The 13653-nt window shown below is 40.9% G+C and overlaps 2 protein-coding genes across 2 annotated transcripts in view; one reads left to right on the top strand and one right to left on the bottom strand.

Annotated features, from left to right (window-relative positions):
• Nucleotides 1-13653, top strand: part of FSD2 (fibronectin type III and SPRY domain containing 2) — a 59535-nt gene that overhangs the window by 12267 nt on the left and 33615 nt on the right. The gene's annotated exons all lie outside the window — the stretch shown is intronic.
• Nucleotides 2085-13653, bottom strand: part of WHAMM (WAS protein homolog associated with actin, golgi membranes and microtubules) — a 17255-nt gene continuing 5686 nt past the window's right edge. Inside the window, exons 4-10 of the mRNA XM_023520982.1 lie at nt 13111-13280; nt 12346-12511; nt 9785-9972; nt 8733-8819; nt 8393-8488; nt 4976-5528; nt 2085-2924 (exon numbers count right to left, since the gene is read on the bottom strand). Of these exons, the coding sequence (XP_023376750.1) occupies nt 2623-2924; nt 4976-5528; nt 8393-8488; nt 8733-8819; nt 9785-9972; nt 12346-12511; nt 13111-13280 (1562 nt within the window). The 3' untranslated portion in view covers nt 2085-2622. The remainder of the gene's footprint in view (nt 2925-4975; nt 5529-8392; nt 8489-8732; nt 8820-9784; nt 9973-12345; nt 12512-13110; nt 13281-13653) is intronic.

Consider the following 13653-nt stretch of genomic DNA (forward strand, 5'->3'; position numbering starts at 1 on the left):
AGTTAGCGGGAAGGGAGCTTGTGTCTACTGAGATGTCTCCTGTCCCTGTCCTGTCCCTGCTAGTCCTCTGAACTACCTCTGTGTCGTGTCCGTGTGCTTGGGCGTATAAGAACTTCCCAGATATCCTCCTGCTGCAGAACTCCCCGTGTGTCCTGGGCCCTTGCTGCAGCCGTCCTCCGTCTGACAGCAAACATTTGGGGTGGAGGGCAATTTAACTCGAAGGGACTGCTGGTTAAGCCAAGTGCGTGTTTGCAGGGGAGAGCACACCACTGGGTGGAAATGAGTGTGGCCACCAATGCCTGCTTGCTCTGAGGATGGTCACTGCTCCTGTGTGGGTTTGGCTTTGGCCCTGAACACTGCGTGAGCCACCTTTTGGAGGTCTGTCCTGGCTGGGTCAGGAAGAGAGATGATGTTGCTGGCTTTGACTGTAGAGGAAGGCCACAAGCCAAGGAAAGCAGGCAGCCTCTACACACTGGAAAAGGCAAGACAACAGATTCTGCCCTAGAGCCTTCAGAAAGGAAGGCAGCCCTGCTGACCCCTTGGTATTGGCCCAGTGAGACCCGTGTTGGACCTTGGACCTGAGGAACAGTAAGAAAATTAATTTGTGTTGTTTCGAGCTTCCGAGTTTGTTACAGTAGCAGCAGAAAAACCGTACACTCCCCACATGAGCTTACACACCTAAGATTCGAGAACCTCTGCTGTATAAATCCACAGAACTACATGGTTTCACGTGATGGGAGGTTCCACATTCATCAAACACCTCCTGGTTCTAGCTCCTGCAGCTACCTGCTGTGTTCCCTAGTTCACATTCTGGAGAGGGAATGAATGAACAAATAAATAAATCAGTCTGGTGGCCCAGCTCGTTTTGCGCTCCAGGACAGCCCATAGAATGCTGCCAGCTACGGATTGGTTATCCTGGAATCAGCTTTGCCCATAGGGCCTGTCTCAGGCTGTAAAACTGGCCACAGCTCCCCTGTAGCCAGGGCTGTGTGTGAGGAGGTAGCATGCCTGGGGCTCAGGGAGATTTGGGAGAGGAGAAAGCTCTACAGGGTGACTGGGGATGGTGTGGTTTCAATGGGACTCAGAGGCAGAGGGCTGGGGGCATCCCAGGCACTTATGCTTAAGTGAGGCAGGCGGCAAGCAGCGTGGTGTTGCTGGAGTAAAACCTGGGGTAGGGGCAGGGGCTGCCCAGGACAGCAGCCAGGTGTCAGGCTGGACTCCCCTTGCTGAGATGCCAGCCCTCACCATGCTAGATGCAGAGCTGGGAAGGACTTCGTTGGAGCCTAAGATGGATCGGCAGCACTGTGGAGGGGGGTTGGAGACGTTTACAGCAAGACGATAGGACATAGGCCGTCCCCCACTCCTTGGCTCTGAGGTCCCTGAGGCCAGAGTCTGGACTGATTTCAAGGCTTGGGTAGGAAAAGGGGAGAAAGGGAGAAATGAGGAAGAAAAGGCTCCAGAGAAGGAGAAGTCTTGATGCACAGAGAGGTAACTGGGAGAGGAGTTTTAATTGGGAAAACTCTTTTTGAAAAGGATCTCTTTTTTTTGAAGCCTTCTCATCTTTGGCAGTCCTTAGCAAATTCTGAGAATTTCCCAAGCCTGAATGAGATCACTGGTGTCTCAAAATACTGAGTTTACAATAATTAAGATTAAAACAATACATAACTGCAAAATAAGCATAAGGAAGTCCAACGTAGTTCTGATTTTTCCATTTAAAAAAATATCTTGTTCTTTGCAGAGAACTGTCTTGGGGCTAAGCTTGGCCTGTGTCTGTGATGGGGCAGGAGGCCTGGGGCACGGCCACTGACCTGTGGAGACCCAGGATTGCATGGCAGGCGCAAGGGATCTGAGGTCAGTGGGGACATTTTGGGCAATTAGAGAAATGCGTGTTCTGCTTTGTACTGGTCTTGTCCCCTATCCTGATTTTAACACAGAGCACTACCCACCCTACCTTAGTATTTGCTTAAGCAAACATTTAGCTGAAATCTTATTAAAAACTTGACACCCGGCCCCCCACCAGAGAAGGCTATGCTTTTTATCAGTTAAGATTTCATGTTTTCATTTCCTCATGATTGACACTGATGCATTATCCATAGTTCTTTATGATGAGTTTATAGAATGCTTGATACATAAAATACATTCATTTAAAATATTTAAAACTGTTCCTGAATATAAGCAATTTATTCTCATTATTGCTAAAATAATGTTCACATTCAAACCTTTAAATCTGAGGAAACCACTGGCGCGCACACACAGGACACAGTCAGCGGTCTCACAGTGCTGTTTGCCACATGCCATCACAGTGTAGACGTTTTTCAGAATAAGGGAATGATTCTAGAGCATCCACAGTGAAAAATAAATACTATTTTCTTACTCCAGCAACACTTACTACGGGGTCTCGGATCCCAACTACAGTGTGGTGTGTAGGAGTGACCACAACACTGCTTCTCTGGTTTAAAGAGCCACACATTAAGTAAAAGCTGAGATGTCCCACACACAACCCTGCTGATCTTCCGGGTGGTACTTGGCCAGTCTACCCTGTTCACATGCTTTTCAGGAACAGGCCTTGGGCCCTGTGGCTTCATTCCAGCACGCTGTGTGCCCTTGGCCTTGGAGAAGAGCTTAGTGGTCCCACTCGCTCAGGCCCTGCCCCTCGCCGTCCTCCTCGTCCTCCTCGGAGTCGGCAGACACTCTCTTGATTCTCTGGAGTGCAGCCTGGATGCTCCTCTCCAGGTTGCTGGCAGGTTTACTTCTGGGGCTCAGGCCAAGGTCAGGGTGAACTTTTCTCAGTTTGACGCCTCGCCTTATGGCGGCCAGAATGTGCTCGTTGACTGAGGCGTGGGGAGGGGACCGGGCTGGCACGTCCGCTTTCCGGAGAGGGATTCTGTCACGCCTTAAGGAGGCCAGCACGTCATCCATAGATCCTGAAATTGAGAAAACAGAGCAAGTACTATCAAAAAGTCATATTCTTTCTCTTCGAGATGCCAGGACGTTTTAGTACTAGTTAAAAGTGTTAAGTCACACATCAGTTAACACCATAATTTATAAAAATAACTGTCGTTTCTGTAAACACATTTTGATTATCTGCTAGAAAGGTCAACCGCAAGCTCCCTGTGTGCATACAGGACAGTTTAACCTCTAACGTTTTATCTTGAGCACTTATCTTTCACTCCTTCTCAAGTCCACAGCAACTCGCACAGCTGTGCACACCTGTTGTTAGAATGTGTTTTTCAAGACACGGCTGTCGTGTTATTTCTGTGTGATCTTGAAGAGAGTTATGGATGCCTGGGGTGAAACGGTCTGACCCGTGTGCGCGACTTAGATATACCTCTGAAATTATGTCCCCTCCATTTCCTTCGCCAATTTTATACACTTTTTTAAAAAATGTACCCTGCTGTATTTCTCTGACTTCGGTCTTGGATGTTAATCAGTGATGACTGATGAATCAACATGACAATGAAGTGAGTAGGTTTCCACACATGAGAAGCCTTAAAGTAAAACTTTTATCAGTAGCTAAATGAACCTGGCGGGGGAGGCGCTGGCATGTCTCTGTAGTGTGCCTAATCCCACCTACGTCACCCTGAGGTACCTTGCCTGCTCTGTTCTTGCGGGTGTGAAATGCTGTCAAAACACAAATTAGATCAGAGTTTCAAGGCCTGGGTGAGGAGAAGCTATTTTTCACTCTGGCACCATGAAACCCCTGAGCGGTATGATGGTGGCCACTGATTTAGAGATCTTCCAGGTGAGGGTTCGAGATGAATAGTCATTTCTAGTTCAGGATTGAAAGGCCAGGCGGTGTCTAACAAAATACTGTTTCACTTTGGACTCAAGCCTAAAATGGGTTATTATAACACCCTTCTGGGAGTAAGAAGACAGTTTCACAGTCAAGGGCACTTTTTGGTGCTAGTTCACACTTTCTGATTCTTTTCAGTGGAATGAGGCAGAGTGTGGGAGTCGACTAGGGCTTCCCCACACTGTGCATTGGACCCAGGCTGGAAGGGGGCACAGGGGTCCGCCCACACCCACACTGGGCTAGGCGCCGGCACACACTCACTCCACTTACAGTGTTGTTGCGACATGGAACTGGGCCAAATGGTAGACATTTCCATTTGTACCAGGTTCTAGGTACAGTGAAACCTTCACCTCAACCAGAATACTCAATTATCCACAATCACAGTTTGGAGCTGGTAGATTTCCATCATTTACAATATCTATCATAGTACCTGTGCATGTTCTAGCATGGTCTTGAAAACATGTACACAACATTTTGCTAGGATTTATCTAGAACACACATGCACGCACACACACACATAAAATACACTCAAAGCATTAGGGTTTGAGTCTCAGCAGATTTAAGCCAGTGTCCTCAATAGTCAACGTCTAAACCATAATTAGAATTATGAGTCAGATAAACAGAGAAATATTCAAGTGTATTGCAAAGGCAAAAAGTGGTCCACTATTTTTTTTTTTTTTTTTACCACCTCATTTTAGAAAGATTTCTCACAGGAAGGTTTTCTGTCTACTGTCAGCCTGTAGGAACAGCCTTCCATGTTCTGACCACAATTCCTCTACAGTAATTCCCAACCAATCTGCTTAAGATGCAACAAGTTAATTGTGTAAAGGACTCAAACGCAACAGTAAGCATGATTTAAAGCAACTCAGACACATACTGAAGTTTTAAGAAACCTGAAATAGGTTTATTCTTTCACAGCCTCCAAGATCTCGAATCTTGTGACCATTAAATGTACGGAGATGGTTTCTTCAAGATGAGTTAGCATTTCTCAAACTCAGATTTAGGTAGGTTACGCTACCTTTGCAATAAAATGGTAATATTTAAGCCAGCAAATACTGGAATATTTTAAGATTGCAGAGAATTCTGAAAAAGATTTTGATTTGAAGAGGATGGCTTCTAAAGCTAGAATGCTCAACCGCTCAAGCACCCATGGGGATGTAGGGACAGAATCCGGCGGATTACCTGGGCCTTCGAAACTGTCCGAGGAATCACTTGGTCCTTCAGCAGGCGACTCACACACTAGAGGAAGTGGCTCATCATCTTTTACTGAAGTCCTGCCTTGGAAATTCCAATGATTTGCAGATTGAGAAGAAAAGGACCGAGCAGGGAGGGCAGGCGGTGGCGGCGGCGGCGGTGGAGGAGGTGGAGGTGGTGGCCGTGATGGTGGCGGTGGCGGCGGTGGTGGCGGCGGTGGCGGCGGTGGCGGTGGAGGCGATGGGGGTGAGGGCGGGGGTTGTGGCCGTAATGACAGTTCCTCACTGGATTTGTAGTGTGTTTGGTCACCAGCTGGAACAAAAATCGGGACAGGGGTATTTCCAGGACAGTCTTGAAGCTCGGCAGTTTTCACATCACCGACTTCCGGTAAGGGAGCCCTTCTGGTCTCCCCGGAGGATGACGAGGTCACGGCCTTTGTCCCAGAGGGCGGCGAGGAGGCCTGCTGGGCAAGTCCACCTGGCGGGGTTGGAGCCTCAGGTTCCGGGCAAGAGGTCTTTACTACAGACCGACCTGGACATCTCTGAAAATGGAAAACTGCTGTGAGAAACTTGCCACAAATGCAAACCATCAAAATGCTGGAACTTTCTGTAAAGAAATGAACACAGAAGAGTTTCTGTGTGTGGACTGTGCTAATTCACAGAGTGGCTTTCTCTTACTTTGTACACCCACCCTTGCTACTAAATCTGTATTAAAGAATAAGCATTTATATCCTTTGATATAATAATTTCTCTAATAAAATAGATATGGAAGGAAACATAAAAATATAATATTTTTAGTATGAAAAGTCAAACTAAATATCAGCAATAGTTAAAAAATTACAGTGAATTTATATAAAATATTAGGCAGCCATGAAAAATCATAAATAGTATAAAGTTTGTGGAACATCCTAAAAAATACAGATGATGGAGTATTAAATTTATAATCATGCAAAAAACAGCTAAGAAAAATAGAGTGGACATCAAAGCGACAGGTAAAATAGGAATTATGGATGTTCCTTTCCTCTAATATGTTTATATTTTATAATTTTAAAAAATGTGAATTTAAAAAGTTCTAGTCTCTCAGGTTTTCATTTGATAAAAATCTAGCCAACAAAGAACTAATCTTGAGGGGTCAGGAGGGGAATCCCTAAAAAAGGCATTGATTAGCCATTAAAACATATAAAATATTAATACTATGTAGCCATTAAAATAAACTATATACACATATATATCAACATGAATGTACCTCAAAAACAATTTAAGTGAAGAAACTGGCAAAGGATGTATATAATATGAGGCTGTTATTATAAACTTAAGCCAAAAACACATACCAAACTTAAAACACTGAAGTTTAAGTGTAAAATTAAAACACACAAAAGCGCAATTCATGATAAACTCAGAGTATTTCTGTCTCTCTCAACATTTGCTGTTTTCAGAACAAACAGCAGAGCAACGGCCACAAGTCCCCAACCTCACTGATGCAGCTGTCACCTTACAGCTTTCAGTCAGAGAACAGGCCAGTAGAACACAACCCCAGGAACTGCCAGACCTCAGGGGTCGCCCAGCCATCTCCTGATGTTGGGGAGCCCCGACTAGCCAAGGATCACCTCCTTGCATCCCACAGCAGCAGGTCACTATGACTCCGGCCTGCTGTGTCTTGCCTGACATTGCCAGACAGTCTGCCTCACCCCGGACACATGTGACAGCCCCTGAGATATTTAAAATCAACTTGTCTGGGTTCCACAAGTATCTTGTACCATGGGATTTCATTTCCGGCCTTTTCCCTTCCTTCCTTCTAAATGTGCTCACATTGGCTTCGTCCCTTCAAGGGTGACACTTCTTGGTACACGCAGAACTCCCTCATTCTACAAAGGATGCTTCTGCACCTACTTTCTAAAAACTCATAAGGTTTTCTTCAACTTCATCCCAAGTGAGTCACATTAAAGTGAAGGAAACTCAATTCTCAGAATTCTTTTCCCCATATTTAAATATCTCTCTCTCTCTCTCTCTCTCTCTCTCTCTCACACACACACACACACACACACACACACACACTCCTTCCCACCACCCCTTGTATAAGTGTATTTTTGTATAAGTGTATTTTTGGACCAAAAAACCTGCAACTTACACGAATTTGAGGTCAACTTGTTTAACTCGTTCCAGCTTGCTGAGAGCTTAGGCGGCCTGATTCCGTCACCTTCCATCTGTCTGTCCTCCTACCTCATACTATCTCCGTGTGAAAGTTGATCATTGATCTGCCTGACTGGTTCAGGGCTAAAGAGCTGGACTTGGGTCTCTTCCTCCATACTGATTCCACTGCAGGAATCACCCTCTGGTGACAGCTCACAAGTTACTGTCCAGCTCATTTGCTCTACATTCAGGGGGTATTCACATCACTCCTGTTTGCGCCTTCTTCCTGCTTTCATTCCCGCCCTGGCCCCTGTTCAGGACTATTAAATCAGAGTCTCTGGAAGTGGGCTCTGGTCATTAGTACTTTCAGGAGCTCCGCCGATGATTTCTGGTTTGCTGCCCAAGCTACAGAATCCCTGTTGTGGCTCTGGAGTTAGGGACCCCACTCTGTATGACCTTGAGCCCAGCTGTGTAACCCCTCTGAGCCGTGGTTGCTCATCTGTGAAGTGGATGATCGATAGTATCTCACAAGTTCATTTCAAAAATGAAATGAGACGAGTGTAAGCACCTAGCTCAGTGCCTGGGATACGGGAGGCGCTTGGGAGTGGTCGGGGTGCTGAGTGTAACAGAAAACAAGATGAAGCTGGTAGGTCGTGATTTTCTGCTCCAGTAGCCCCAACTTTACTTGTTAGTGTCACATCACAACCCTTCAGGACCTTATTTCAGAGGCCTGTCTGGAGCAGGTTGTTTTCTCTTTGGGAGAAATAATGAACTTGGGTCTTTGTGAAGGTGTGTGTGCGGATATGTGATGAGAACAGGTTTATGGTTTACATTCGACAAGCTTAATATTTTTAAATAAGTAACTATTTACTTATTTAAAAAACCTATTCACGTTTAATAGAGCATTTAACAAGATTTATGTCACAGTGTTCCCTAGACTTCATTTTCAAGAATTCTTTATTGCAAATGAGGAAAAAACTAGCTAAAGTCGACGGCAGTTTAACTATTTTTGGTTTCCCTGCTGGTTGACACCATGGTGGGCAGAGCTAGCACCACTTGGAGGGGGCGAGCAGGAACCCTAGCGTGTGGCAACGTCAAAACATCTCGATAGTCTGATATTTTTTACTTTTATCTATATACTAAAAGTAATGGCATTTTGGGAACAGCTTGTATTCCAAATGATCTGTTCATAATCCTTGATACTTTCTCTGAGGATGGGTGATCTGCATTTATTCCTCTGGAAAATGTAGGCGAGGTGATTATTTCCGGAACTTACCTCTTTAAATTCTCTCAATCGTTGCAGCGTTTTTTGGCGTTCTTGGTTTATCCATTTTTTTTTCTTTTGCTCCTCTTCTTTTATCTTGTCTCTCTTCTATATTTAAACAAACATATTTGTAAATTCTTCAAAATAAAAATAAGAAAGGGGCTGTAACCCAACATTGTCGCCTGCTCCCGACCACCCCCGTCTGCTCCCCAGACTACAGGACTGGGCTGCACAGTCTCCCCGGGTTGAGGCTGACCGCTGCAGGTCCAGGGCAGTGAGGCTTCAGTGTCCACAAAGTAAAGCCAGGATGCTATACTATGCAAATCTAGAACATTTTTCTTTAACCACTCACCATCTGAATACTGTGATGCTGATGAAAATATTTTATACTTTCTGCAGCCTGTTGTAGTCGGAGCCGATGGTTTTCTTTGCATTGATCCTGGTGGAATAATACAAATCACCTACGTGGTTTTCAATATTATCATGGGCTATAGCATAAAAGGTTGAAAGAAAAAAAGCATTGTATTTGGGGTGCCGTGTAAGACAATCATGAACAGGCGTTTCTGGAGTGGCTCAGTGGTACTGCCTGACACTTCCCCTGTCATGTGATGAGGGGTGATGAGCACTTGCAGGAATTAGCTGTTCCCAACCAGAAGGGCCATAGCTGTGATTTAGTGCTTAAGGAGGTGAAAAAGCAGATTCTCCAACCAAGGGAAAATGAGAGGGCACACAGGAGTCCTTCATTCTTAAATGGGATGTGTCCTAAGGATAAGTTTCAGTGCTTATTTTATAATTATAATTACTGTTTGCAGCATTACGGGGAAATACGCTTATTGTTATAAGCACATTTCCCCATAATGTCGCAAACAGTAATTATATTTCCAGACATACCTACATAAGCATATACAATCTACAAATACCTGAAAAATTATATTAAAAATGATATTTCAACTATGACTAACTATTCTTAGTTTGTTACCTAATCTAATCATATAGTTTTTAAAAAGTAAGAAAAAGATCACTAACCAATTATAAGGATTGAAATGAGCTCAATATTATCTCTGATTTTATCATCAACAATTTACCCTAAATTATAGAATTTACTATAGCTGACGATTAAAAGTTGCTACTTATTGTGGTTTTAAAAATACTTCTGTATGTAATAGGCAGTCAACAAATAGTTAATGGCTTAATTAAAATCTAAAGATTATAGTAAATGCCTAAATCCCAAAGAAACAATCATCTTAAGAAAAAATTTTAAATATATTTTAATTGTAGCCATATAAAAACACAAAGCATTCATCACTGTGTTGGCCAGCGCCTTATTTTTGATACCTCTTTCACCTTTCGTGAAAGCAGAGACCCCTGGCAGCGGGGAGAAGGAGAGTTGCCCTGGGCGCCCACCTTTCTGTTCCTGAGACAGGCTCTCCTGGCACAGATCCAGCCCCGTCTGCTCTCCAGCTGCTGGCGCTGCCGGCTGAGCGCTTGCACCTCCGAATTCCTGTCGTCCTGCAGTCCTGTCACTCGATCAATGACTTTGAGTTCTTCCAGATTTTCACACGGATCATAGTACACGACTTCATCCTGTTTATCTGGAAACATATTCATGATTTTTTAAAGACATGTTTTATTATTTAAAAAATAAGGCATAAAAATATTTTAAATGTAAGGAGAGTAAAGAGCACATGTAATCCCACCACCCAGGAGAACCACACACACACACACATATATACTATTTATATAGCTACACATGCCAACAAACAGAGTTCTAAGAGAACATTTTCCATGTGATGGAAATAGAATTTTAATGGCAACACAGTATTCCCTAATTTAAACATTCCTGGTTGTTAGGATGCTCCAGTGTTCTATTATCAGTTTCACCATGATGAACATCTCTGAATATAGGTCTTCGTGTACATTTATTATCTAGATGAATATTTAAGACTCTTGGCTATTGTCAAACTGCCCTCCAGAAAGGCAAGTTACATTCTACCAGCAGTATATTATTAAGGTGACTTAATGATATTTAGTCTTGATTACATGTTGATTTTTTAAAAATACATGCTAATTGTAACAAATTCAAGCCCCACAGAAGAAAGTGAAATTTTCTTCTTCTTTCCCCAAAACTTTGGAATCCTAACCCAGAGGAAGACATTATCAACAATTTGGCATGCATACTTCCAGATTAACTTTTTTTCATAGAATTTTTTCCTAAATATGTAAAATTCTTATAATCTGAAACTACTGTAAAGTTTTTTGAATGCCTATGATTAAATTAAATGTTCAGGATCTGTGTGAAGAAAATTATTAAACTTGGTGGAACTTTAGGGAAAAAAAGACTTAAGTAAATGGGGAGACATACCATGTCCTTGGATGGGAAGACTCAAAATTGCAAAGATGACAGTTCTCCCCAAATTAATCTCTAATTTTAAGCACAATCCCAATAAAAATTCCAATGAGTTTTTATTTATTTATCTATTTGTTCTGAACTTGTCAAAATGATTCTAAAGTTCATCTGGAAGAATAAAGGAGTAAGAATATAGTCAGAAAACTTATGGAAAAGTAGAGTAATGAAGAAGTACATGCTTTCCCATAAACTAAAGTGTGCTTCCAAGATTCAATAATGGGAATAGTTCGGTACCAGTACCAGAAGCCACTCACAAATCAATGAAATAAAGTAACAGTTCATAAATAGATCAAAATAAATATAATAATTCTGGATATGAGGGGGGTAAGCAAATCAAAGCAGTAGGAGAAAGTATTTTCAAAATCAGTGATTGGGACTGCTAACATCTTGAGAGGGGAGTTAGAGTCCTACCCTACATCAAATTAATTTTACCTGGATTGAAGAGCGAAATGCTCTTTTAAAAATCTTAAAAATACTAAAAGAAAAAAATAAGTAAAATATTGACACAATTTTAGGATGAGGATGACTTTGCCAGGTATAACACCAAAAGCAGATAGATGTGACTTCATAAAAATTAAATAGTTTTACAAGGTGAGAAAAAGCGAACAACAGGGAGAATTTATTTACAATATATGACAAATTAGTAGAGTAATATCATTCATATGGAACAGGAACATTCCAAAGGAAAATGGGCAAAGACCATGAATAGGCACTTAATGAAAGAAATACAAGTGGCCAGTAAATATACAAAATTGCTTTCAACGTCACTTGTAACTGAATAAATGAAAATTAGAAGATGCCATTTTTTTCTATCAAGTAGGTAAGAATTTAAAAGAATGGTAAAAGTACAGAGAAACAGTTTCATAAACTGCTGATGGAGTGTCATTTTGTACAACTTATCTGGAGGGCCGCTGCAGTATGAAATTTAGAAATTAGAAAATAATGAAGGTGAGGAAAAGTATATATCAAATGACTGTTGCAGTGTTTTAACAGATATGTGTCAAATATAAATTCTGCATGGTCCTTGACCTAGTGATTTCATCTTTAGAATTTATTCCAAGGAAATAATCCATCCTACACAGACACGTGTGAAGAACAGTGCTTTACTACACTGCTGTTCACCACAGTGGAAACCTGAAAAATCAAAGTCAGTATATCCACATAAGGGAATACTACGTAGCCATTAAAATTTTTGAAGATTTTATTACTGAAATGGAAAGGTGGTTATTATGTATTAAAAGAAAAAAGTGGATATTGAACAGGATATATAATTTAAAAATGGATAGATATTTATATACATCAGGCTACAAAGTTAATCAATAAATTATCATCACTAAGTATCTCTAGATGATGGAATTGGGGTAATAATTTTTCTTCCTTTATTTTGCCGTGTGTTTAACAATAAACATATTTGAATAATAAAAATACTTAGGGGAAACTTTAGGAAATTTCAGTAGATTTTTTTAGACAATTTACAAGAAGTAATTGATAATATGGTCTGTATTTCCTTGATGTATAATTTAAACATTATTAATATATATTTAAATATAAATTTTACCTTTGATAAGTCTTTTAATAGAGTCCAACTGTGTAATAAGCAGTATTTCTTCATATTTTAATATCTCAAATTTAACCTCGTATAGCTCTAATTGAACTTCATAATATTGTATTTCTAATTCATCTACAACATCTATATTTTTTTCTTGTTCTGGAAGATCTTCCATCTTGTTTTCATGGAAAAAAAATAAGAGCAAGTTAAAATAGTATAGTAAAAGCAAACTATAGAAGTATCTGAGCTCTTTACTATTCCTTGCTCAATGCCAAATATAAAAAAGCGAATAGAAAAGAAATACTCTTCCATTTTGTTTAACGAAACAAAAATGCCTTATCCAACATTTTTACAAATACTTTATCTCATCCTTGAAACAGATAAAAACATTTAGGTTTGAGAAAAATCAATGGCAATGAGGACTTTACAGTGATTTCTGCTTTAAAGTCATAACATTACAGGAAAAATTTGACTATGATCCTAGGATGAAGCATCTGATTATTCTAAAGTTGTGCTGAAAATATTGCTTGATTAATTTTAGAGTATATTACCTACTTCTGTACTGCGCTCAATGTTATTATCAAGGGAATCCTACAATGTAATATTTCAAAACCATCTTGAGCAATGGGAAACTTTATAGCCAACCTTTCATGGTCTCTCAATTCTTATCTACTAGAAGATGGTGTTGGAATAAGTGAAGAAAGGAAGCTCTTTAATGATAGCCAGAAGGAAAAATGACATCGAAAATCAAAGTCACCTCTATCATTGTCTTACCTTTCCCCGAATTTCAGCTCTTTTGTGATTTAAACACAACTCTTTGGCTCTCATGAGTTGCAGAGCCTCTCGAGCCAACATCAGCTTGAGTCTTTCTAACCTGGGGGCTGCGGTGGCCCAGGCAGCCTGGCCGAACCTCTTCTCATCCCGTTCCATTTGTTTTTGCATTCCTGCCGGATTATAATGAATAAAGCAAAACATAATTACTCATTAAAAGAGTAAACATTTCTCTTTTAAAAACATAATTACTCATTAAAAGAGTAAACATTTCTCCAAGCTAATTCTTTGTTTATTGCCTTCTGTATTACCAGCAAAACATCCTTTTTAAAAGAAAACTTATTTTCATGACTTTCTATCATCACAAAAATAATCCATGGTCCTTTGTATAAAATTTTAGATACTCCATTAAAAAAAAAAAAAAGAAAAGAATCATGAATGTTACCTACTTCAATTGCTTCTTACATTTTGGTGCATGTACTTCTAGATTGTTTCCAGCTAGACAGACAGGGTTATATAGTTTGACAAAAAAAAAAAAAAAAAAAA

The sequence above is a fragment of the Pteropus vampyrus genome, unplaced genomic scaffold (assembly GCF_000151845.1).
Source record: "Pteropus vampyrus isolate Shadow unplaced genomic scaffold, Pvam_2.0 Scaffold286, whole genome shotgun sequence".
Taxonomy (NCBI): Eukaryota; Metazoa; Chordata; class Mammalia; order Chiroptera; family Pteropodidae; genus Pteropus; species Pteropus vampyrus.